At 47.0% G+C, this 24,952-nt stretch overlaps 1 protein-coding gene and 1 long non-coding RNA gene across 3 annotated transcripts in view; one reads left to right on the forward strand and one right to left on the reverse strand.

Annotated features, from left to right (window-relative positions):
* PAPPA2 (pappalysin 2) overlaps positions 1-15,574 on the reverse strand; it is a 260,484-nt gene extending 244,910 nt beyond the window's left edge. Inside the window, exons 1-2 of one of the 2 annotated variants that reach the window (XM_070497529.1) lie at positions 15,349-15,574; positions 11,899-13,729 (exon numbers count right to left, since the gene is read on the reverse strand). In XM_070497529.1, the coding sequence (XP_070353630.1) occupies positions 11,899-12,814 (916 nt within the window). In that variant the 5' untranslated portion in view covers positions 12,815-13,729; positions 15,349-15,574. Of the gene's footprint in view, positions 1-11,898; positions 13,844-15,348 lie in introns of those variants that run through there. The other variant, XM_014845335.3, reaches the window with a different exon arrangement.
* An 812-nt stretch (positions 15,575-16,386) lies between these two features.
* On the forward strand, positions 16,387-24,684 carry LOC106833995 (uncharacterized). Its single transcript, XR_001398742.3, has 3 exons — positions 16,387-16,545; positions 18,456-18,538; positions 23,645-24,684. It is a non-coding gene; the product is annotated as an uncharacterized lncRNA (long non-coding RNA).
* The last annotated feature ends 268 nt before the right edge of the window (positions 24,685-24,952 follow it).

A 24,952-nucleotide genomic window follows, 5' to 3' on the forward strand; every position in this document is an offset into this window, starting at 1 on the left:
CAAAAGTTTTAGAGAGAATGAGAAAGAGACAATACGTACAAACCAGAAGCAGCAAATAAAGAGAATAATTTCTGAAAGTTTAGAAATAATCAGAGTTAAACCAAGTTGCAATTACATCCAATTTTTCCAGGAGACTAGTTCCTGGTCGATATTTATCAAGTACAGATAGATCTGAAGGGGCGGAGGAAGGGGGAGTTGAGGTGGAAGATAAAGGTAACCACTCCTTCTAGGTATTTTGGAGTGAATTTCAAACCTCTTAGCCATCTTCCAAATCAAGAGAACTTAAAGATTACCAAGTCTTCCTGTCCCTACTTCCAAACAGAATAATTCACTTCACAACTTATAGGACAGAATCTTGCCCTTCATTTATTCACTCACACATCCATTCTCTTATCAAATATTTATTGGATTTATTGGATTACTGCTGACAATGCACTAGGTGTTACGGGTACGGCAGAGGACAAAGTCGAGCCCCTGACTTCAAGAAGCCTGTAGCCCTGTGGGGGAGCCAGCCTAGAAAAGAAATGGCGTGGCAGTAAGATGTCTGTTTGTTTAACATCAGCCCCCAAGACACTGCCTGACACACAGGAAGAGCTCGACAAGTATGTGTTGAATGAATAAAAAGGGAATTAGGCTAAGTTGATCTAAGTGTCTTGACAAGGCTGAGTCCAGCATACCAGGAAAACCCATGAGAGAACAAACCTACATCAGGGAGACCACAGAAGATTTCCTGGAAGAGATGTCACATTAACAAAAACCCGGGGCGTGACTAAGGGTGAGTCAGGTGAATGTGGGTTTGGGGAGTATTTTCCTATTAGGAGATAAAATACAAAGGGCAGAGGCCAGGGAAAGAGCAGTGTATCTGTGTCTCTGCTAGTAGGCTGATGTTGCTGGAAGTTAACTGAGAGTGTGTGTGCGTGCTAGTGCATGTGAGTGTGGTTTTGAGTGTGGATGACTGTGTGTGAGGGAGTAGCTGACTATGCATGTGTGGGTGTGTGCATGTGTGTCTGTCCTGCAAGGCAGCCATGAACCCGAGGATGTAGTAAGGTCCCATATGGCATACTAAGAAAGCGGAACCTTATCCTGAGCACACAGGGGGTCATCCAAGGGTCTTAGGCAGCAAAGTGACATGAGAAAGCTCCCTTTGGTGCAGTTAGCTGAAGAATGAATTGGTGTCTCAGGTGAGAGACATCCAGAAGTAACGTGGCCAAAATCAGGCAGCAGCCACAGAGATGAACAGGACAGGCCCAGAAGACATCGCCGAGGTGAAACAGACGTGACTTGTGGTTGATGACTGGTGCTACATATGGTGCTGAGGGAGGTGGGGCAAGGGTCAGTGACGTGGGACAAGAACTCCCAGAGTTCTGGCCACGGACCGGGCCCCATGCTGAGACCAAGGAAGCCGGAGGAGTGGGACTGAGATGGAAGGGGTCAGCTGAGACAGGCTGGGGCCCTTCACTCCTTACTGCTCCTGCCGTAAAAATCAGAGACAGCTTCGCACAGTGAATAAGAACATGTTCTTTAGGGACAGAGCTCAGGCCCAAATCTTGGTGCTACGTGAACTAGCTGTGCGACCTTGGGCAATATCCTACTCCTCTCTGTGCTCCAGCTTCTCCGTCTACTTCCTCAAGTTGTTCTGAGGAGCACATGAGTTAATATTTGTAAAGTGACCACAGTCACGCCGGGCACAGAATAAGTACTACGTGAGTATCTGTCGAACAAACATCCCTTCAATAATTTCTTAGAATGACTGAGCCTGCAGAGCAGGCTTTACATTTCTGCCCTTGGTCTTCCAGTGTCCTCCTGTGTGTTTCTGCTGTCCCCTGCTATGGGTTACAGTGCTTTATCACAAGGCCTTGAGACGTGGATCTCCCTTACCTGAACACAGAAGCTCTCTGAACCTGTCTGCTTCTGACGTCCACCCCCTGCGCCCCGAGCCGAGCTTCTGGGTAGAGTACACCAGACACCGCTCCCCGTCTTCACTCCCTCACCCTCAGTCATGTCTCCACTTACCATAATCGGGAGTCTCCTCCCAGAACCCCAACTCTGGAGAGAAACTGCTCTCCCTGAAGTCACCAGTGATCTCCTAACTGCTGGATCCAAGGAACCCACTTCAGGCCTGCTGGCTTGCCGCGTGGCCCGGGGCCCTGTGACACATTGAGAACTCTATCCTTTTCCCTTTTCCCTTTCCCCAATTCTGCTGCCTCCCAGCCCTCCTCCCCTGGCCTCGAGGAATCCTCAGGCTGTCCAGGCAGGACTGGCCCTCCTGGCGGCAGAGCTATAATAACCTACGGGTCTGCTCCCACTCGACAGTGAGCACCTTCCAGGTATAGGCCTGCCTTACTCATTCTTGATTCTCCACCACATGAGAGAAGCTCAGTAAGTGTTGAATGAATGAATAAACGAATGGATGAATGAGCAAACAGAACAAACCACTTCACCTCTTTCCTAATCTTCAGAACATACAGCAATTATTTGCATGAAAGTTAGCAAATGCTGAGTCACCGCTCGAACGATGACTCACTAACCGATTGACTAAACTCTCAGCTCTGTGACTTCCCCTCAGATCAGTAACTGGACTTCCAACCCAGAAATGAGCCATAATTCCTGGTCTTGATATCCCAACTTGTTGCCATGGCAATGCTTCAACTTCAAACTGTTCTGAGACTCTGGGTCCCAGTGACCATGTTGTACATTTGGGCAGAACCGATTTCTTCACCACTCACTTCTGACTCATAAAGAGAATTGGGATGTTTTGTTTGCCCACAGTGCTTTATTTGCTGGATGTTCTCTTTTTCAAAAAATCCAAAAAGTGGGACTGTTTTAAGGCAGGTAGTGAACATGAGAAGGAGAGGATGCTTTATTTTTTTGACAAAAACTTAACATAGAGGCAAGCTTTCTGGAAGTTGCTGGGCTCACGGGGTGTGTGAGGCGAACAGAATGGGATTTGATGAGCCCCCAGAGTAACCTAATTCTGTGTAGGGAAGTACAGAAGCACGGAATTTATACACTTGTTTATGGCACTAGGAACTGAAGCTAACGGATGTTCTGAGCATACAGGCTCAGAATCCAGACGAAGGTGCAACCTCCCTCTCTTGTTTATTTGGCCTCTCAAAGCATAGACGAGGACGGGACGAGAAGGAGCCAGGCCTCCTGGCACACACATTCTGAATGACTCAGTTAGGCAGCCCCAGAGGAACAATAAAGAGCGTGAAGGAGGGAGCAAGAGTTGAGGGAGGACAAAGCTTTGCGGGTGACGGGCGAACGGCTGAATTGACTGGGGCTGCCAGAGGTGATTCCTACTTTCCAGTCCTGCCCCTGTCACGCGTGAATATTTCCAACCTGACAACCTGCACTCCACCCAAGAATACACGGAGAGTCCCCGTGGGTTTCCATCTCACGCCTGAGGACTGGAAGAGAACACTCAGCTCACAGAGGACAGGAGAGAGCAGCTAATGGCGCCCCCTAGGTTGGTCAGAGCCCCTCCCCCTGCACTGTCTGCCCACGATCCCGAAAGGACCTAGAAGTCAGGCAGTAACTGAAGGTTGGGGATGAGGACAGGAGACGCAATAATGAGTGCCCGGCACTGAAGCTGGCGTGTGACGAGCAGGACAACCACAGGGTCATGCTCAGAGGAAAGCCCTCTGTGCTACCACCTGGAAGCAGCTGCACCCCAGACACCTGGATAACTCCCAAGTCCCAGATCTAACCCTTGTGAGTGAGACCCCAGGCCCTGACCAGAGTGGGACACAAGGACACAGCAGTGACCGGGCATCCGAAGCTGGAACACAGGAGAAAGTTCAGGGCAGTATAAGGGGGCTGTATGGGCTTTGTATTCCCTCCTCCCCTCTGATTTTCTTCTCCTTTGCCTCCTGAAGGTGCTGCCACATCAGAGTCTGATGTGCTGTGACTTCTGAGGGCCTAAGTGTTCTCAAACACATGTCGTTTAGGGCTCAGGCCGTGTAAAGAAATAGAAAGCAATGCAGTTTGGGCCAAAGGAGAACACCCTCCATGCACAGCAGGGTCCAGGAAGAAAGGGCCATCTTAGGATGCCCTCCAGAAGCCGGAGGAGGGAGCCTGATGACAGCACCCATCTCAACCAGTAAGGGCTCCCAGGGACTGCAAAGGCCTCAGAACAGGGGTCCAGATGTCTCTATTCATTGTTCAAGACAACGGCACATTTTGCAAAGACCACCCAGGTACTATCCGATGTAAGCAGTGCCTGAACCCTAAGCATCAGAAGCCCTTTTCATTTCAGAGGGTCAGAAACATAAAACCAAACCCTCATGCAAATTGGTGCAGCCACTTCTAAAAAAACAGTCTGGCAGTGCCTCAGAATGCTAAGCAGAGTTACCCTATGACCCAGCAATTCCAACCCCAGGCACCTACCCAAGAGAAATAAAAATATAAGTCCACTCGTGCACAACGTTCATAGCAGTACTATTCATAATAGCTAAAAAGCGGAAGTCATCAAAACATCCATCAACTGAAGAACGGATAAACAAAATGTGGTAAAATTTATGGAATATTACTCGGCAATAAAAAGAAATGAAGCTGATACATGCTAAAACATGATGAACCACAAGTGAAAGAAGCCAGATTCAAAAGACCACATATTCTATGAAATGGCCAGAAGAGGCAGATCTAGCGAGACAGAGGATAGACTGGCGGCTGTCTCTGGCTACAGCGGCTCTGGAAGGAGAGCAGGGAAACGGAAGGGGACTACTCGTGGGTACGGTGTTTCTTCTGAGTGGAATGAAAATGTTCTAAAATTAGATTGTGGTAACGGTTGCGCAACTCTGTAAATATCCTAAAAAAGCATTAATTGTACAGTTTAAACAGGTGAATTTTATGGTATGGAAGTTACAACTCAAATGCTACTTTTTTGAAAAAAAGAAAATAAATAAATATAAACGCCAACTGGAATGCTCACACCAAGAAACTAGCAGGACTTGTTTCCTATAGGAAATCTCCGGGAAGTTTTGTTTTTACGTGAACAAAAGGTGTTTCTCTACACTGACACTGCCACAGTCTCTCTGTTGCTATTATCCTGGATAGTGTGGAACTAGGCGGCAAAGCAGAAGAGGACTGTGGAAGAAGCCTGGTGGGCAGGGAGAGCCCTCCACACCAGGGGTTAGCAAACTATGACCTGAGGGCAAATCCGGCCTGCCACTTGTTTTTGTAAAGTTTTACTGGAACACAGCCATGCTTACTCATTTATATATTGTCTATGGCTGCTTGCACAGTCTAACAACAGAGTAGTTGCAACAGAGACCTATGGCCTGCAAAGCCTAAACCATTCACTAGTATTCCTTTACAGGAAAAGTGTGCCAACCCCTGCTCTAGACTCATGAGTCTAGAGTCTTGCTACTTAAATCATGGTCCACACACTAGAAGCATCAGCATCACCTGGGAGCCTGTCAGAAATGCAGAATCTCAGGCTGCCCCAGACCAACTGAATCAGAATCTACATTTGTGTTAGTTAGTTGAGTTAGGGCAAGAAGCAGATGCCAAGATGGGATTAAATGCGCAAGGATTTTATTAAGGGAGACACCTATGAGAGAAAATACAGGAGGAGCCTGAAAAGTCTGGGAGAGCCATCAGTCCGTGATACAAGTCCGACCTCGAAGGAAGGAAAGAGGGAAGGAAGGGTGGATGGAAGCACTGTAGATTGCTGTGCAGTCTAAGGAGTGTTCTGCAAGACCTCCAAGAGTCCTCAAGCCAGAGCCGGCTGTCAGAGGAGTCCTGTCTCTCTCAGGAACTGGTTTGTCAGTGCAAACGCAGTAATGACTTCAGAGCACAGCGCCTGGGGTCCTTGGTCAAGGAAACGCCCTGCAGTGGGAGGTCTGTGAGGCATATTCTCATTGCATTTACCACAAGGTGCACTCTCACGACAGCCATGACATTTTAAGAAGAATGTCAGCTGATCCCCAGGTATATTTAAGTTTGAGAAGCAATGCTCTAGAGCACGAGTTGGCAAACTTTTTCTACAAAAGGCCAGATAGTGAGTATCTTAGGCTTTGCAGGCCATAAAGACTCTGCTGCAATTACTCAACTCTGCCATTTAGCCTAGAAGCAGCCACAGAGAATGCATGGGTATGGCTGGGCTCCAATAAAACTTTATTTACAAATCAGTCTTCAACTTTGGACCAGACGTGGCCCCTAGGCCACAGTATACCAACCTCTGCTCTAGAGTGGTGGGGTTTAAGCTTTTTTAAAGTAACGAAACTCTTTCTTCATATGAGACAGATGAGAGAGGAGCTGCTCCTGCTGAAGGTGGGAGAGGAGCCTGGCACCTGGCAATTCCCCTCATAAGTCCCTGAGACACTACTGCCGGCAGCAAAAGCAGAATTTGAAAGCCACTGCCCTGGTTCCCCACGAGATACCTCCAGTTTCAGAAAGTTCCTTTCAGCATTTTTGTCATCCCTAATGGGCATCAAGCAATCTAAATTTCCACCCTGTTCTATAAACATAACTGAGGGTTTAACACCGTGCTAGATATTTAGGAAAGACAAAGGTGAATCAGACATGCATTTGGCTCCTAGGGAACTTCAGTGGGTACAAATGAGATGTGCACAGAACTAATATGGAAGGAAGCAACGTGCACCCGAGGAAACAGCCATGAAGGGCCGTGGAGGCAGGGAAGTGGAGAGATGGCTTCCACACAGGAATGGGGAGAGCCCCATGGATGAGGGCTCAGCAGCAAGCTATGAAAGGAGGGGGCCGAGTGACAGTCTGATTTCCTTCTAAAACCAGACGCCTCTCTTCTCAAGGGCCATTTGTCCACATGGTAAAAACTCTTCTACCGCAGATGCTAACTTACAACCATCAGGGCACACGCCTTGCCCACACAAGCAAACTCGTGTATCTTATCCTCGTCATGGTGGGCAAACCCACCCTCCAAGACCAACAACAGCCCTCACATCCATGGTTCTTCCATGACAAGGACAGGGTTGCTACGACTTCGCCGCACATCTAGGTCCTGATCAGGGAGCAGAGCTATAAAATGGAAGAAAATGGGCAATTCTTTAGGGTCCCATAAGGGCAAACACTCTTTGACCATTGCTGCCATACAGGAGGAGGCAGCTAAGAAGGAGGGTCACGGAATCCTTATCTAAGAGGAGCTCTGGGAAAGGGGTGGACCTGGCTCTTCACCTATCAGTGAGTCCCACTGGATAAAGGGGGAGAGAGTACACATGGCAAAGCCTTTTCAATTCTCTTTACATCTATGTTGATACTTCTGTGTATGTGAATGTGTCTTCTGCAAAGCTCCACACTCCACAAGAACGAGACTCTTCACCCTGAGTACACAGCTCCCCTATTGGGAGAAGGGGATGCCGCAGCATCCTGTGAAATTTCATTTATTAGATGTCATTCAAAACAAAAAAAGCCATTCATGTGCCCTAAACAAGGGACTTCAAGCCTAAGGTCAACAGACGCTAGCCATCAGGAAATCCAGAAAGTTATGTAAGACTATGTGAACTGTTGAAAGTTATGTAAACTATGTGAACATGTACATTTTTCTGGGGAGTGAGCATAGCTTTCATCAGATTCTCAAAAGGGTTTGTGACCCTCAAAAAGCCTTAGTACTACTGTGCAATTTATTCAAAATAGTACTGCCCAGGGTAAAAAGAACAAATGATTAAAAAAAAGAGTCCTTTCAGGCATCTGATTCTGCAGTGTTCTCAATCATCTTGAGACCGTCTCGTGAAAAATCATATCTACCATCATTCCTATTTTACAGATCAGCAAACTAAATTCCTAGGAAATTAATGTCAATATCCCACCTAAGGGAAAATTACAGATTAGTAGGTTAGAACCAAAGATGAGTAGATTAACACACTGCTCTTCGTAATGATGGCCTCCCACTGTTAATGCCATGTCATAAATAAACACCAGGGTCAAGCTCTGTGTTGGGCACTCTACATATATGACTTATTTAAACATCATAACAACTCTGCAAGACATTATCTCATTTCCCACTTTGAAGAAACCAAGGCTCAGAAAAGTTCAATAGATTGCCAAAGATTGCAGCACTGATAAGTGTCAGAGATGGGATATGATTCCAGGTCTGTCTGACTCCCAAGTTCTACACTGGGATCCGCTCTAAGACTTGGATCCTCAGAGGAGGAAAACTCCTTCAAGTCAGGGACAGTTTCTTAGACATCTTTGTATTCCCTGTGGTGCCTTGCTGTGCTTTGCATGGCAAAGCACTCAGTAAATATTTGTTGAATGAAGAAACGTGGGCTCGGGCTCCAGTTCTGTCCTGGACTTACTGACTCAGTCTCCTGCAACTTGGAGCTGCAGGTGGTTACTCAGCTGGGCAACTTCAGGGAACATTTGAAATCAATTATGGGTGAGGAGGAACCTATTAAAAGTTTCTCTTCTGTGTATGTTGGGGTTGAAGGAGAGGAGAGGAAGTTGAGAAGGAAGGAAAGGAACAGGATGGCTCAGGGTTGAGTGCTGCAGCTTAAAGATTTCACACCAGGATGGGACAGAATTTGGCATAAGTCCACTGCTGAGTTCCAACACCTCATCCAAATGGGTTCCTGACCTCAGGCTACTCCTCAGTGGCCACACATCCCTAAGTTGCCAGGCTCCTGAGTCGTTACTTTGATGCAGACCCCACACTGGAGTAGTTGCGCACAGTCCTTTCCTAGGCCTCAGCTGCCCTGCTTCAGAGCTACAGGAGACAGGCAACTTCAGAAGGTCTAACTTGCAGGCCACCCAGCACCACTGCTCCCCCACTAGGGGCCAGAGAGAATCCCAGCACCTAAAGTCTGTGAGGCCTGTACTGTCCTCAGCCCTAAATAAAGCATTCCGGAAATCCATTCTGGAGTCCAACTTCCTATTTTGGAAGAATGTAGGAGTTTGGTGTGGAGGAGGGAGGAAACTCTCATTGATCGTGTTTTCTTTACTAGTTGCTACAAGGGCAAGTTACTCACAGCTCCAGAATGCCACTTTAGCCCCTTCACATAGTCCCTGCAAAAAGTCTTGTATGAGGCTGACCCTAAGGGATGCCTACCGACAACGCTCTGGGAGGGAGTGACTAGATACAGCCCAGAGGCCAGGGCAGGGACAGCCCTCCAAGAAACCAGGCACATTCCCCACTACGTGGCTTCCAAAGAGGTGCCGCCTCTCCTGTGCATGAAGCAACACTGCCACCTAGTGCCCTGTGTGGGAAGTATTCCCTGAGGCCCCACATCTCAGGAGGGTTCCCGTACAATGGCTGGTGTGGCTGAATGGCTTGACATCTCTGCTGAGAAGAAAATGTCGCAAGTTTGGTGGATTGAGAAGTGGGAAGGTGGGTCTGAGTTAAGTAGGGAGAAGCTGAGGTTTAAGAGCTGTTGGAAAAGAGTGTGGGAGCCAAGTCGTGCAGCGTCCTGGGTCATCCTCAGTGGATTACGCTCAGAGCTACAACCACTGAATTGTATTTAGCTCCCAGGAACACGATTCAGTTGTCATTCTCCATGGATGAAGGCCAGCCATCCCAGGAACAGGCAGTGACCAGCTAAAGGACCAGTGCCAGGGTCAGGGAGGGAAGAAGACGGCTGCTCTGTTGATAGGAGCGAGTGTATCAGTGGCAATCAGAGACTGGCCCCCTCATGGCTCTCAGCCGTGGGACCACAGGTGAAGTGTAAGGAGCTAAGCACAACAAGTAGACAAGTATGCCTAGGCCCTCGGGAGCCTGGTTGCTGGAATCCTGAAGAATGCAGGCCTTGTTCCCAGCTCCATCTTCCCCAGACTTTTACCCTAAATCTTTCCTGAATATTTTCTGATATGCAGAAGTCTGAAGAAAGACATAGAGTGGATGGTGGAGAGGAGAAAGACCTGGGTACTCCCTGCCCTCAGCCTGCCTGGTGTGGACCTACAGGGAAAATACCAGTACCCCACTGGGGCCACTTTGATTTGAAGAGAAAGAAACCTCAGAAGCTAGACTGTCTGAAAAAGATTTCCTGCCTAATTGTACGTGCTCAGGGAGGTTAAGAGAGTTCAGATGGGCACTCTGAGAGGGATCTGAGTGTGTGTGCTGTGGCAGGTGGGGGGCTGGTGGTTGGTGGGGACAGGTGGGCAAGGGAGGGAGATATACGGAGGGTGGGGCGAGGAGGTCCACAAGCAATGCTGTAACTAGAATCAAATCATGACGCTGCTCTCCTCCATGCAGTTCATGAGACAGAAGGTCATGGAAAGGACAGGACAGGGGTCAGGTACCCCAGGTTTGGGTTTGTACAACCCCAAGAAATAATCTCTAAGAGCCTCCCTCACGCATTCCTGCTGAATCCTCCCCTAATTCTTCACAGCCAAGAGACTGATCCCAGGTCCCCAGGTTGCTACTGCAAGAGGAGGGATAAGCAGAGCCGTGGGTCTCCGTCTAGACTGCAAGCATACAGTTTCCCTGGCAGATGGGTACTAGGAAGCGAGATTAGGCAGCAAGAAGATATCATCTGGGAAAAACTGTGAAGCTGCCAACTCTGATCAGATAATCATCTCATTATTTCTTCCATTTGGCCCCAGAATAAGGATTTCCTTCTACTCTTTCTCTACCCCCACCTATCTTACAGCCCAGCCCCTTCTCTCTCCCCTCCCATCACCCCCTCGCCCACCTAAAAATAAAGTAAAGCTAAATCACAAAACTCGAGAGTGCTCAGTGTCTGGGAATCCCAGCTTGCAAAGGAGAAATCACAGCCCAACGGGGAGACAGCGTGTCCGGAAGTGATGTTCCAGCAACACCCCATCGAAAGAGGCTCCCTCCTTCCAGATTTCTTTCTCTAGTCTGAAACTTATTTGCATGCATCGAGCAACCTGAGAAGTTTCTAAGTGGGGGAGTTGTCGAGCACGTCAGGGGCTCTGGGGTTCCATTCCCACTCTGCCCCAGGCAGGCCTCTCCTTGCTTCGGTTTCCCCATCAACGTAATGGGACCGGCAAACATCAGGGAGTGTTGTGGATAATCCAAATTAGTAAGATTAAAATGGTTCTAAAATGGTGCCTAGTCTCGCGTGAGGTTCTGTCATGGGGGATCCAAAGGGACAATGAGACACTAAATGATGAAATATCACATCTAATCCCCCACCCCTTGCTTGAAACCCTCAGCAAGGCAAGAGAGACAGTTATTCTTAACCCTACTCTTTCCTTGTCCTCCTGGGTGACTTTCCATGAAAGCCAAGATCTGGGTATAGTGGAAAATAAGTGTAGGTAATGTTCCCAGACATTACCTCAATTAAAACCATAGAGTTATACAAGGTGCATTTTAAGGTCCCTCTTACAACAGCCAGGGCTAACAACCAGGATCCTGGCTTGTGACCCACCTTCTCTAGTTACCCCTGCTGTTCCTAGGCTGGACACATGATTGTTAGGACAAAGCAAAGGGGACTCCAGGATCTGGACTAGGCAGCAGCTTTCTGCTAAGTTCCAGGGCTGCTCAAAGAACAGGGAACCAGTCAGGACCCAATGGCTGTGGACCTGGCAGCCTTGTTCTCTCGCTGCCCCAGATCCATGGGTTCTCACATAGTTTCAATGTTGCCTGCATATCTCATACTGGACTACTAGAAATGATAGAGTGTGATACCTCTTCCCTACTGACAAGGAAGCAGAGATCTTCCCCTTTAAAGAGGGGTAAGGGAGGGAGCTGGAGGTCTCCTGAGTGCCAGCGCAATGTGCACAATCACATGAGATCAATACGAGGGACAAATGCTCTTGTGGTTACAGAGTCATTATCTGGATGATGTCTGGACTCCTGCTGTGCTGATGAATAAGGCCCTTCCCCCTCTTTCCCTGGCCAGCCCTTCCTGGTTTTCCTGCTCTGTCCCCTTCCCCTCTTTGCCCCCTATGTCTAACCCAACCAAAAATGAAGTCAGCCATACCCCGAGAACCACAGAAAGCCCAAGAGTGGGTTATTACCTGCGATGATGGCTGGGTTGTTCTGGCCTCCCTCCGGTTTCACCCAGACTTCCACCGTGAACTCCTCCCGGGGAATCTCAGCCAGCACTTCTGGACGCAGCAGCAGCCTCTCCCGCCTCCCCGAGAAGTACAAGACAGGCAGTCCTCTGTCGGGGTTAAAGGTCTCTGCTTCCCCGTAGGGGTCCCCTCCACCATCCTGGATGCTGTCCTCCAGTGGACTGTTTCTGTCCCCGTGCACAAAGGCATGCTGGGGCCAAGGTTGGAAACGCCAGGGAGAGACGTCGGGATCTCTCTGCCTGCCCTCTGCCTGCCCCTTCACGGCCTGGCGACGACGCCTGGTCTTGGCCAGGCCCTTCCTTTGGGTCCCTGGTTCGGGTTCCTTTGGGCGTGCGAAGGTGGTGGTAATGGTGGCAGCCATGACTGAGCCTTCCTGAATCTCAGCCTCACCTAGAGACTCCTTGGATGCCGGATCACCAAGATAAGTGTCATCATGTCCCCGCAGCTTAGATTGCCCAATAGGACCATCCCCTGCCTGAGGGGCAGCTGGCTGCTCAGCCTCACTCCTCACTCCGGCACTTCCACTTGGGTCTGGGGGAACATGGCTCACAGCCACTCCATCGGCAGCTGGCTTACTCTGACCTGCATGGTGGTTTCCCTGATCCCCCAGAGTGTAGGGTCTCAGGTAGTTCCCAGGCCTGCTGGGGTAAACCCCAAAGAGATGATGCTGGGGAGCAGCTCTGAGTCTTCGAACCTTGGCCCCCAGCCAACAGCGTTCTCCTTCTGACAGCACCTGATTCAGGTGTCCCCTCTGAACCAAGGATCTCTTGCGTGTCCAGCCGGGCTCAGAGCTGGCAGTACCGAGTGCCCACGCTGCCAGAATCACCAGGCTTATTCTCAGGATCCTTAAGCACATCATACCTCCCCCGGCTCTTTATACAGAACCAGAAGTCAACCTCTGGGTACCACGCCGGAATGATGGGGAGAAGAGAAAGAGACAGCTAGCAGTGGACTCGCAGTCACCGAGGAGACCGTTTTGTTCACGGACCAAACTTTTCAAGAAGGCCCAAAGAGTGCCTCTTCCAGCTACCTGTGCCGGGCTGTGCCCGCGTGGCCCCTGTGCCTCACCCACAGTGTGTGCTTCCCTCACCTGCTCCCTTGACCTTTCTCTCCTTGCTCTAGTTTAGTCCCTGCAGAATGAAGTTCATTTCTCTGGATCCCTTTGAATTTCCCCCCAGACAGCTCAGGTTTCTTTCCTTTTTTATTCTCCTTCTTCAAAAGCCCCTCCCCTCGCTGGTACTATAAGAGGGACACATGGACATGAGCCAAACCCTCTCAGATACACGCTCACTCACAAACACTTCCCCTCACCACCTGAGGTCACTAAAAAGAAGCTTATCCCCTTTTTGTCATTCCTCTCTCCTTCGTCCTTCCCTAGGAGTTACCTTCTCTTGTAGTCCTTAAGCTAAAATATCTTCACCTCCAAACAAATCACTCCAACCTGTATCCAGAGACAGAATGTGATGCTGATTATCTAAAAATGCACAAAGAAGCTGGGGGCACAAAAATCCAAGCTGGTACTTAACTTTCACTCTCCAGACGTCCTCCTCAGCAGATCCCCATGCAGCTTCCAGGCTGCTTGTGCAGGTCCGAATGTTTCCCTCAGCTAGGGACTTGCGGCTGTGGAGTGCTGAAGGTTTTTTTAATCCCCTTCCAACTTGTTGGCGTGTTGCGAGTCTCCGTAAAGTTCTCCTTTGGAGTGCCAGTCTGACGTCCTGATAACCTGATGAGTCTGAGAGCTGTTGACTTCACCTTCGGAGAGGCTTGTGGGTCCCTGGGAAGATGGAAAAGAGAGCAAGAAGAAGAGCACAGACTTCAGGGGACCTGTTCTCTCCGGTCCCTCCTGCTCCCCTTCTCTCCCTTTCTCTCTGCCTGTAATTATCTTCTTGCTTGTTTCATTTAAAGACAATGATGATGTCAAAGCCAATAAGTTCGGTGCATCACTCCACCTACTCCCTGTCCCCTCCTTCCTCCTGAAAACCTCCCCACCTCACTGAGGCACAGGGGACAGACGCTGCTCTCGGTGTCCCCGGTGAACATCTCGGGCTTTCTCTCTCAGCAGCCGCAGCCTACACAATCAATACAAACAATCAATACTGTTTTGGAGCACTCTTTCCTGTGTGTATTCTCTCTCTCACACACACACACTCACGCACTCACACATGCGTTGTGAGCAGACCTGCTTACTGCCTAATAAATCCATGCCAGCCTTTTAGGGACCACTTGCATCTCTTTCTTTTGTGTGGCCACTAACCTCCTGTATTTTTTCTTATTTCAATCACTTGGGATTTAAAAGAACAATACCCCCAATTCCCTTTATATTGGACATTGAGAGAAAGAAGAAATCAATTATCCTGCTGTAAGAAGGATTAAATGGAAATGCCATGAATTCATGCTACACAGATCTTATGCTCTCTGAAGTTTCTCTGAAGTTACTAAAAGTCACCATATGCGGAGTGAGCAAATAAACAAATGAGATGCTCAAAATTAGAAATGACAAAAATGAACAGCTAGCCCCCAAGCAGCTATTTTCTCACCTGATTTGAAATGAGTGGATAGGATGGGGAAGTAAGTAAATAAGGCAATTTTAACCTCTGTAATAATGTTTATCTAGATACAGGCTATTGCAAAGAGTCCTACCCCCTGAACGTGTGTGTACACACACACACACGCACACACACACAACATGGTTCTGAATTCTCGACACAGGTAAAGATGTCTGACCAGAAGTGGGCACAAAACAGGTAGAGAAACATATTGGGTCCTTCATTCATTAATAAGAAAAATCACTCCCACTTCTAAAATCTCTGCTGTGTTCCCCACATTTAAAACATGCAGCCCACACTGTTTGGAGTAAGATCACACTGCCTCTTTGCCTTGGGTCTCCTCATCGTCTTCTAAACTCCTCTACCCCGGCTAATAACTGACCCATTTGCTTTAAAAATGCTGTATCCTAGACACCCCATCCCTGGCTTGTCCTGTTTCCCTAGGCAGCATCCACTGGAGCCTCAAAGCAAGTCTCCAAAGACGATATCAATTCAGGCACGTGGATTTTACTAAACAGAAATCCCTGATCCTAGACTGTCCTTTTTCCTTTTATCATTTTCCTATCTCCCTTCACTTTTCTGACTCAGTCCTTTTTTTTCTCTTTTTCCCTGAAGCAGCTCAATAGAGATTGGGGCTTTGGAAGAGGGTAGGAGGAGATGGAAAGACAGAAAAGCAGAGGAAAGACAGACAGACAGAGACAGAGAGAGAGCAACCAGGAAAGAAAGGAGGGAAGGAAGGAGAGGAGCCTTAGTTTAAATGAAGGGAAGATACGCAGGTAAGAAAAGGAGAAGTCAACCTCCCCCTCCCTCCTGCCACCCCCACGACCCTCAGAAAAAGGTTTCATACCATTCATTTCAGGAAGGAGGGACAACACAGCAAGGAAGAAGAATCCCGCCGTGCTTCTCTCCCCCTTTTAATGTGAGAATGATCTTGTATCCCCTATAGATCTCTCCTGGCTCTCAGCTGCTAATAATCCATTCATAAGGTTTCAAGAAGCTACACAAAACTCAAGCTTCCAGTTTAGTTTCTCTCTCTCTCCCCTTCATTCCTCTGCTCACCACTCTCCTTCAGCTCTTGGCAGTCCAAAGTTTAAAAAAAAAAAAAATGTTGAACCATTTCTGTGTTTTCCTCCTGTTGTAACTTTTGCTGTGACATCATAACCCTGCCCACCAACACCCCACCTCTCGCTCTCTTTTCCATCCCACCCCTCATCAGCCCCATACCCCCCAGACACCCCCCCACGGAGAAGAAGGGCTCCTGTCAGTTCCAACGTGTGAAAACACAAAGCTACTGGAAGGTGCCCCTCTCTCCCCTCGGTCCCCTCCTCTCTTCCCCCTCCCTGCCTTACCCACCGCTCAGCCACGGCTCTCTCAAGGCTTTTAACAATGATCCCATCTGTTTGACATGTGCGGAAAGGAAAGGTGGGCTGGATTCAAATAATCTGTCAAGTGAATCGCATCAAAAACACAACAACCCCCTCCTCAATTCCCTCACACACACACACACACACACATCAGACCCCAGAAGAAGTGTGAGAGAAGTCAGACTTACACGGCACCCACCCTGGATGCCAGGGAGAAAGACACCAAACATGCCAAAGGAAACGCACATTTACACGCATATATATATAAATCTGTGGCTTCTTTGTTTATGACAAACACCCGCACCCCAAGTCCCCATTCCTCTCCCCTAAGCCTGCCACTCTGCAAGTGCACAGATTGGAAAGCTGGTAGAATCTGTTTTGAAATCTCCAACGAGAGGGTTTTTCCCCCTTTTTTTCACTCCAAAGCACTATCTGTGGCGATCAGACTCGAGCAGGGTTGCCAGCAAATGCAGGAGGCCCCTTCTAGGGTACAGGCTTTCAAACCAGCGAAGCTAGAGGGAATGGATTTAAGGACACACAGCAGGAGCTGCTGAATTTATTTTATTTTGACGGGGGTAGTTGGGGGAAGGAATATCATTTCTGAAATGCCCAAGGAATGAAGGGAGAGGATATGGATTTCTTAAACAGTTTTGCAAGAGGAGCGGTGTCTTGTTCTGCAGGTAAATCTATAAGGCAAGAAACTGGAGCTTACAGATAAACAAGGACGAGAGGGAGAGGGAGGGAAAGGGAAAGGAGGACAGAGAGGGGGAGAGGGAGGGGGTGGGAGTTGGGAAAGGGGAGAGGGGAAAGAAGGGAGAAGGGGGCAAGGGGAAAAGAGAAGGAAGGGAAGAGGGGGGAGGGAGGAAAGAGAAGGAAAAGGAGAGAAGAGGGAGGGGGAGGGGAGGGGAGGCGTGGAGGGGGAGAGGCGTGAAATGGAGGGGGAGGGGAGGGGGCTGAGGGGAAAAGAGAAGAGTCTGGGAGCAGAAGGGACTGAAAAAGAAAAGCAGAGAAGAGAGGAGGGAAGCAGGAGAGAGAGGGGAAGAAAAAAGGAGAAAGAGGTGGTGAGGCACATAAAATATGGAGACCAGGAAGGCAGTTAGATCCATGATGGTTAAACATAAAGAAATCACAGAAGCAGGTGAAAGGAGACCCTATAAAATGGGGCAGAGGTTGCGTTTTACGCACCGAAAACAGAGGACATACAGTGGAGGGACTTACACTTCATGATCGGACACATTTTAAAGTCAGATTGCCCGGGTTCTACATTGTCTCTTTAAGTAAACCCCTATTCCCTCCTCCTTCCCTGCCTACATCTCTTCCTCCAATTCCACCTCCACCTTCCTTCATTCACCTTTTTGCGCCCAGCATTATCTTCCCCTGGAGGATTCACGAGTAGAACTGAGACACCATCCTCCCCCCTCCTCCCCAAAAACCCACCCTTATTAGCTCCTTTCTTTGCTTCTATCCACACAGGGTCTTGGGTCCTCTTAACTAAAGACTGAGCCGTTTATGACAACCTGCACTTCATTTCAACCCAAATTATACTATGGTTCCTTTAAGCCCAGGACGTCAGAGCTGTTTTGCTTGTATTTGCTGCCATAGTGGGGCTGGTCAGTTTCCATTAGCATTGTCATCATTATTATTAAGAGTTTTTGAGCAAAGGGAGGAGCTAGTTCCCGTTGGTGTTCACCTGCAGTATAGAGCATTAGTGGGGAGAGGGAGAGAGAAAGACCCCTTAATATGGTCACTGATGCTCTCTGATTTTCTGATTCCAAAATCTGATCCCTTGAGGGAAAAGCTCAGCTGGGAGCCAGCCAGGGAGCGTAGTAATAAAAGCCTCCGAGAACACAACCAAAGGCAGCATCTATATATAGGAGCCGGATCTGTTTTAGCTACTTGCAGTCTAAAATGACACCCGGAAACAAACATTTCAGCAATATGTTTATTGGAATCCTATTCAGCTAGGCTGGAAAGAGTGAGCTCCTCTGAAGGATTTCACTCGAAGGCTCAGTGTTGTTGCTTTCTGCGCTCCCTGCTCCGGTGCTCAGAACTGGGAATCTGTGGCTCTATCATTCATGGGGGTCACTTGAGATTCCTTCGGGGTGACCTACCACAGCCCCCTTTTTCATGGGTGAGGAAACAAGGATGAAGCCTCACAATTAGTGGCAGGGCCACATATGGCATCCAGGTCTCCTGAATCACAGTCCAGGTTTTCCCTTCTCTGGCATGCACCTGTCTTGCTGTCTGCCACCCACATGACAATTGGATGGGAGGGCAGGATCCAAGACAGGCCTCTCATGTTCCACATCCAGGCACCAATGCCCAGGGAATATATGTTGGTCATATGTCTTCTGTAACTCAGAATCACACAGCACTCAGAAGGAAATGCAAATCTGGATTTCTCGCTCCTCCCTGTGCATTTTGAGCCAAGAGAGGCCCCATCTTTTTCTCGAACTGTTTGGTGCTCCGTATGTTAGACAATCTTATTTTTTTCCACAACATTATTGCTATTATAAGTTATTATCAGCGTTAACGGTAGTGTTCTGCAAAGTGCCTTCCACCCAAATAGATCAAAGTATTTCATCCACAGGTTAGGCTTCCCGACTTCTTGGGAGCTGCGTGGTGGAGGCAACATGCCAGAGATCCATTTCCCCCAGTGACAGTCCCTATTAGGTAAGTGTTTCCTGTAACATTTCGAGCCTTGAAACCAGCTTGCGGAACCCTTAGGCCGAGGAAGAGTTTAACAGTGATGCTGGATCCTGCCCTGCTCATCAGAAGAACAATGGCTCAGCAGAGTTTATGCTTCACTTAGGGTCGCATTTGTACCTGGAGTCTTTTTAAAAGGCAATCTCATAACAAGAATAACAAGTAGACCTGTATACCTCCTTTTCCTTTTACCTAATTCACATTTGTGTGCCTTCTCTCTTCCTAACCACAATGATGCAAATGCAAGGCAAACAGTATGCCTATTTTACAGCTAAGGACACTGAGGCTGAAAGTTAAGCAACTTACCCAAGGACCTGCAGACACTAAGAATGCAGCCAGGATAAATCTCAAATGCATTATGTTGAGTGGAAGAAGCCAGGCACCAAAGGCCACATCCTGTATGATTCCATTTATATGACATTCTGGAAAAGGCAAAACTATAGAGACAGAATAGATCAGCGGTGCCGGAAATTGGGGGTGGGAGGGATTGAGTACAAAAAGCACGAGGGATTCTGGGGTGATGAGACTGTTCTCTATCTTGATTGTGGGGACGATGCATGACTGTATGCATGTGTCAAAACTCGAAGAACTGTGGATTGAAAAAGACCACTGTGTATAAATTATACTTCAGTGAATCTGGAGCAAGGGGTGGGGAGAAAAATGGAGCCAAGGGTAAGGCCAGGGTCTTTTGATTTAGAATATAGTGTTCTTCTGTCTACATCCTGTGGAAAGACCAAAGGAGACTGTGACATTGCTTGGTCATGGGTTGGGACCACTCTGTGCCTAACTCTCTTACCTAGCCCGAGGGGACAGTGGAACCAGACTGAATGGAGCAGAGTTGGCCTCTAGTCTCAGCTCCATCAGAGAATTAGATTCTCTAATTTTTCAACGCAACACTTTTCTAAGATGCTGTTTTCTCAGTTACTAAAAAACGACAGTGTCCACTTCCTATAAATATCCCAGAGACGCAAGTGTGCCTTAGCAATGGACACCTGTGACATTTGCTTTAGTCATTAAAGAAAGCCATACATTCAAATGTAACTCCACTGTAGCACCGATATGCAGAAACAGGGTAACAGCTAGGGGATTCCCGAGCTCTGTTAACAGAGTGAGAAACGTGTCCTCTCAGCATGTGCCACTGCCAGGTATTGAGCAAATCAAACATGAGAACACACGGTATTGGTAGGAAAATACTTAAATGGGAGGAGTTTTTAAACTGGATACAGTGCTAGAATCTTAAAATTTGGTAATTCCCCCAAGACAGTAATAATAACATATTAATAATAATAATAACATTTATTACTTACAATATGGTAGGCACTGTTCTGGTCACTTTACATATACTGGTTGATTCACTCCTCACAAGAGCTCTGTGAGGTGGGTGCTTCTATCATCCCCATTTTCAAAGGAACAATAATGGTAGCAGCTAACTTTTACTGAGTACATACCACATGCTCAATGTAGCATCTACCAGTCAATGTAAATCTACCAAGCAATGTACATACATCATCTCATTTAATCCAACAACTAACCTAGGAGATAGCACCACTATGATCCCCATTTTTAGATGGGAAAACCAAGGCACAGAGAGTGCAAGCAATCTATCTGAGCTTATCCACCTTGAAAAGAATCGCCTGTGCCCAGAGCCCTCGCTCTCAATCACCATACCGCACTGCCTCTTCAAGAAGGACACAAATACACAGCCGTGAAGACTGGACTCCCAGCACAACAAAACCAGACCTTTCCTGATGCGGATACCCCAGTGATTTCTCTGCAGTAGAGGAAAGATCTTTCCTTAGTCTTTTCCCAAAGTCTCCCCTGGTTGAGGGTCCGATGCCTCCAAGAAATGCGGCCCCAGCTGACAGAAGCAGCCAGGCACAGGCTGTCCTTCTGTAAATGCTAAAGTCCCTTCCACAGATCCCCAGGGACTCCTGTTCTCACTACCCTTGCCCCCAATCCACCACGTGCCCAGTGAAATCTAAGGGACATATAGCCAACCAGTTATAAATGGAAAACCAGTCACATCTGGGAGGAATCATGCAAGATGGATAAATGTTGGATTGTCTATGTATTATAACTAATGCAAACTTTTCATAGTAATAACAGCTATTAGTTGATGGTCTATTAACCATCATAAAATATAGACTTACTGTGTTAAGGTCAGCTCTGATATAGAACTCCAGGTTTCAGCCCAGACGTTAAATACTGAGTGGTACTCACGTCATTTAATTGCTGAAATGTGGTCCATGTGTAAATATTTCAAAATGGGTATGGCCCCCAGATGTCTTCCAGAAAGGGAGCAGGCCTATGGAAAAGGGAATTTAGCCTTCTTAAATCCCAGCTGAGCCCAGCCTTTCTGTAGATCACACCAGAGCTGGAGGCAGGGACACAAACCACGGCAGTCTGAGACCCTAAGTTTGTCAGATGTCCTCCAACTCATTCAACAGAGCTGGCATCCAACAGGTGCCAAGAAAAGTTCGTTTCTTTTCTGCAGACTAAACTCTAGCTAATGCGGGATAGTTAACAGAGCAGGCGGCATAAGTCACAAACAAGGACTCTAATCTGGGCCCTGTCCCCATGGCCTGGGGGGTCTGGGGCAGGTTTCAGGGCCACCACTGGGAGGGCAGAGTGCGCTGATGCCATAGGCGAGAGGCCATAATAAGGAAAATTTCTCAACAATGTATCTGGCACAGAGTAAGTACTTAATAAACATTAGTACTACTAAAGAAGTCAACTCCTTCACATTTTCTACCCTACGAGTTTCTTATTTTAGACTCTCCATCACTCCCGATGAGCCATTTGATGTCTCCTCTCACTGTGCTCAGGAGATGAGCCTCTCTCCCCTGGTTCCTATTGCTCTTTTGTCTAAATCTGTCGTTCTCAAGCCTGTCAGGCCCCCAAATCCCATTTTAATAGCAACCATTTTGTATGGAAAATTTAAACACAGTATGACCTACCTTACATAATTTCAGAAAACGCTAATGCTCTATCTATGCTTTAAAAAAAAGAAAAGAATTTACAAGGAAATAGAATGAATTTCAATATGTAAACATTTCTGACACAACTACATTAAAAGACAAACGAAGTAATCAAATGCTTGAACTACTGCTCATGAGTAAGTTTGGATTTAAGAGAAACAAGAAAATACTCAACAGTACAGGTATTTTTCTTTATACTGACATTTTGAGACCAGGGCTATCAAAGTCTATCTGTATATACTCGTCAGGTTGGCGTGGCCACAGGAGCTCCTAATGCAGACAGATGGAGGGGTGTGGGCGGGTGACTCACACCTGGTGAGCAACACTGCCATCAATGGCATGACTTTCCAAAATGGAGAACAACTCTTGGTAAAATTTGCACACGAATCTTCCTTCCATAACATAGTAGTTGCATTCCTGGGAAAGTATATTTAAGGTGTACACAAAAAATACATGTGAGATTAAGCATTTATATTTAAAACAGAGTTACCTCCTAGACTTGGATCATCATAAATGGGTTTTTCGTCTACATGAATGTTTGGCCAGACATTCAAGAGTCAAGCAAGATGCAGGAGGATTCATTCTGTGGGACTATCCATGCGCTACAGAGACAGCTAACTGAATGCCAGCAGTAACCTCCAATAACTGTGACACCAAAAGCACCCTCACTATTTTCTAAAGTGTCCCTAGGGGGCAGCACTTCCCCCATTGAGAACCCCTCATCTAAACCAAGGCCAAAATATTATGCAGACAAATCTGATCGAACCTTCTGTATGTATTTGCTCTTGACACACTACCAAGATCCACAAGGGAGGAAGTCACGTGAAGGCTTTTAACTGCATTTTTCATGGTATTTGGTGATAAAGCTGAAGTACACACTCAACAGTAGTTTGAACTGTGTGTGCCTTATACACAAAACTGTACAGAACACATTCTCTCAAATGATCACCTTTCTAAATATCATCCAGTGAGCTTCTCTTTGCTCAAGTAGCAGTTTACTCAATTCCATTAAGCTCCCTCTACTTAAAAATAAATAAATGGAAAACAATGTCCAAGAGTATGGATCACAAAACTCACATCACGGATTCTGGTGCTTGGCACCCAATACCACGTGACGTGCCTCAAGTTACCACTGGAAAATGTTAGTTACAGAAGCCATGGCCATCACCGGCTCTGAGCAATTCTTGGGCTAAAGTGGTGTGATCGCAGAAGCCATGGTAGAGATGCTGGTTGTCGCTGGAGAAGTGAGTTCTCAGTTTCCTTGGCCTGGATTGAGTAGATTGGCTTCCCTGGCCATATAAGAGCCTCATTCTAACTCAGTATTTTGGCCTTCTCTTGCCCTCTGAACTAGGTCTTCAGTGAAGAAGTCAAGTCACTATGGCCTTACCTAACCTTCCAGAAAACTTTCCAGGTGCCACCCATCACACTAGATTCTGGGGACACACTGACAACAAGATACAAGCCCCACCCTAGACTGCCTCACAGACTTGTCAGAAAGACCCAAACATGCACACACTGTAAGACATAGCCATAAGCGCTATCTCGGAAGTCTGAATGAAGTGCTACCAGACACCAAGGAGAAAGCACCCACTCTTCACGCAGTAATCAGGGGGATTTCACAGAGGGGGTGACTTCTGAACAGGGTCTTCAGTGAAGACTAGGCATTTTTCAAGTGAAAGGCATTTCTAGAGAGAATGGCAGGTACAAGATGCCCCAGCAGCACTTTATTCAAGTCTCTAAGATGGCATTTATTGCCAAGTCCTACAGTTTACCCATGTTTCTCTCTTTCTTCCCAACGACCATTCAAGGCAACCTGGGGTGGTGCCTGTGTCTTATTATCTGTGTATCCCCAGGAGTCTGAGAAAACCAGGCTCAACTTAGGAACCATGAGACATTTTGATCGCTTGGGAGAAGAACTTCCCAGAGAGAAGTAAATGGTCCCTCCCTTTCCTCATCTCCCTGTTGAAAAGGATGGAGCTCTTCTTAGCAGACTAAAACCTCTGTATCTAAGCACATACAGCTCTCAAAGATACAATGAAAACAACCCCACTATTTGAATAACAAAAGATTACCTGTTCCTCATTTCTCCTTCCAGCATCAGACTCAGCCAAGTCCAGACCTGAAAGAGAAGCAGAGCCACATACAGGAAAGGAAACCATCAACAAAATGAAAAGACAACCTACAGAATGGGAGAAGATATTCACAAACGATCTATGTGATAAGCGGTTAATATCCAAAACACACAAAAAAACTCACACAGCTCAATAGCAAAAAAAGAAAAATTCAAAAAATGTGCAAAAGACGTGAATAAACAATTTTCCAAAGAAGATATACAGATGGCCAACCAGGATATGTAAAGGTGCTCAACATCACTAATCACAGGGAAAAGCAAATCAAAACCACAATGTCACCCCACACCCGTTAGAATGGCTATTATCAAAAAGACAAGAGATAAGTGTTGGCAAGAATGTGGAAAAAAGGGAACCCTTGTGCACTGTTAGTGGGAATGTAAATTGGTACAGTCATTACAGAAAACAGTATGGAGGTTGCTCAAAAAATTAAAAATAGAACTACATCATATGATCCAGCAATCCCACTTCTGGGTATTCATCCAAAGGAAATGAAATCAGTATCTCAAAGAGGTACCCACACTCCCTGTTCATTACAGCATTATTCACAACAGCCAAGATATGGAAACAACCGAAGTGTCAATGATGGATGAATGGATAAAGAAGATATGATACATTTATACAATGGAATATTATTCAGCCATGAGAAAGAAGGAAATCTTGCTATTTGCAACAACATGGATGAAGCTGGAGGACATTATGCTAAGTGAAAGTAGTCAGACAGAGAAAGACAAATACTGTATGATCTCAACTTACATACGGAATCTAAAAACGTCAAACTTATAGAATCAGAGAGTAGAACAGTGGCTACCAGGGGCTGAGTGGTAAGGAAAATTGGGAGACGTTGGTCAACGGGTGTAAACTTCCAGTTATAAGATGAATAAGTTCTAGGCATCTAATGTATAGCATGGTGATTATAGTTAATAATACTGTATTCCAGATTTGAAATTTACTAAGAGAGTGGATCATAAGTGTTCTCACCACAAAAAAAAAAAAATGGTACTAAGTGAGGTGATGGATGTGTTAATTAACTTGATTGTTAATCATTTCACAGGGTATCTGTGTGCAAAATCATCACATTGTATACCCTAAATGTAGACATTTCTTATTTGTTAATTATACTTCAATAAAGGTGGGGGAGAAATTTAAAAGCATGGCCACAACCAGAATGTTCTCTGACTTCCTTCCTGGCATGAGGTCTCCTAAGCATGGAACAGGACCTAAGTGCAGTCTCAGGGGAATGCAGAGCAGGAGACCAGGTGTCCACAGAAGGC

The sequence above is a fragment of the Equus asinus genome, chromosome 25 (genome assembly GCF_041296235.1).
Source record: "Equus asinus isolate D_3611 breed Donkey chromosome 25, EquAss-T2T_v2, whole genome shotgun sequence".
Classification (NCBI taxonomy): Eukaryota; Metazoa; Chordata; class Mammalia; order Perissodactyla; family Equidae; genus Equus; species Equus asinus.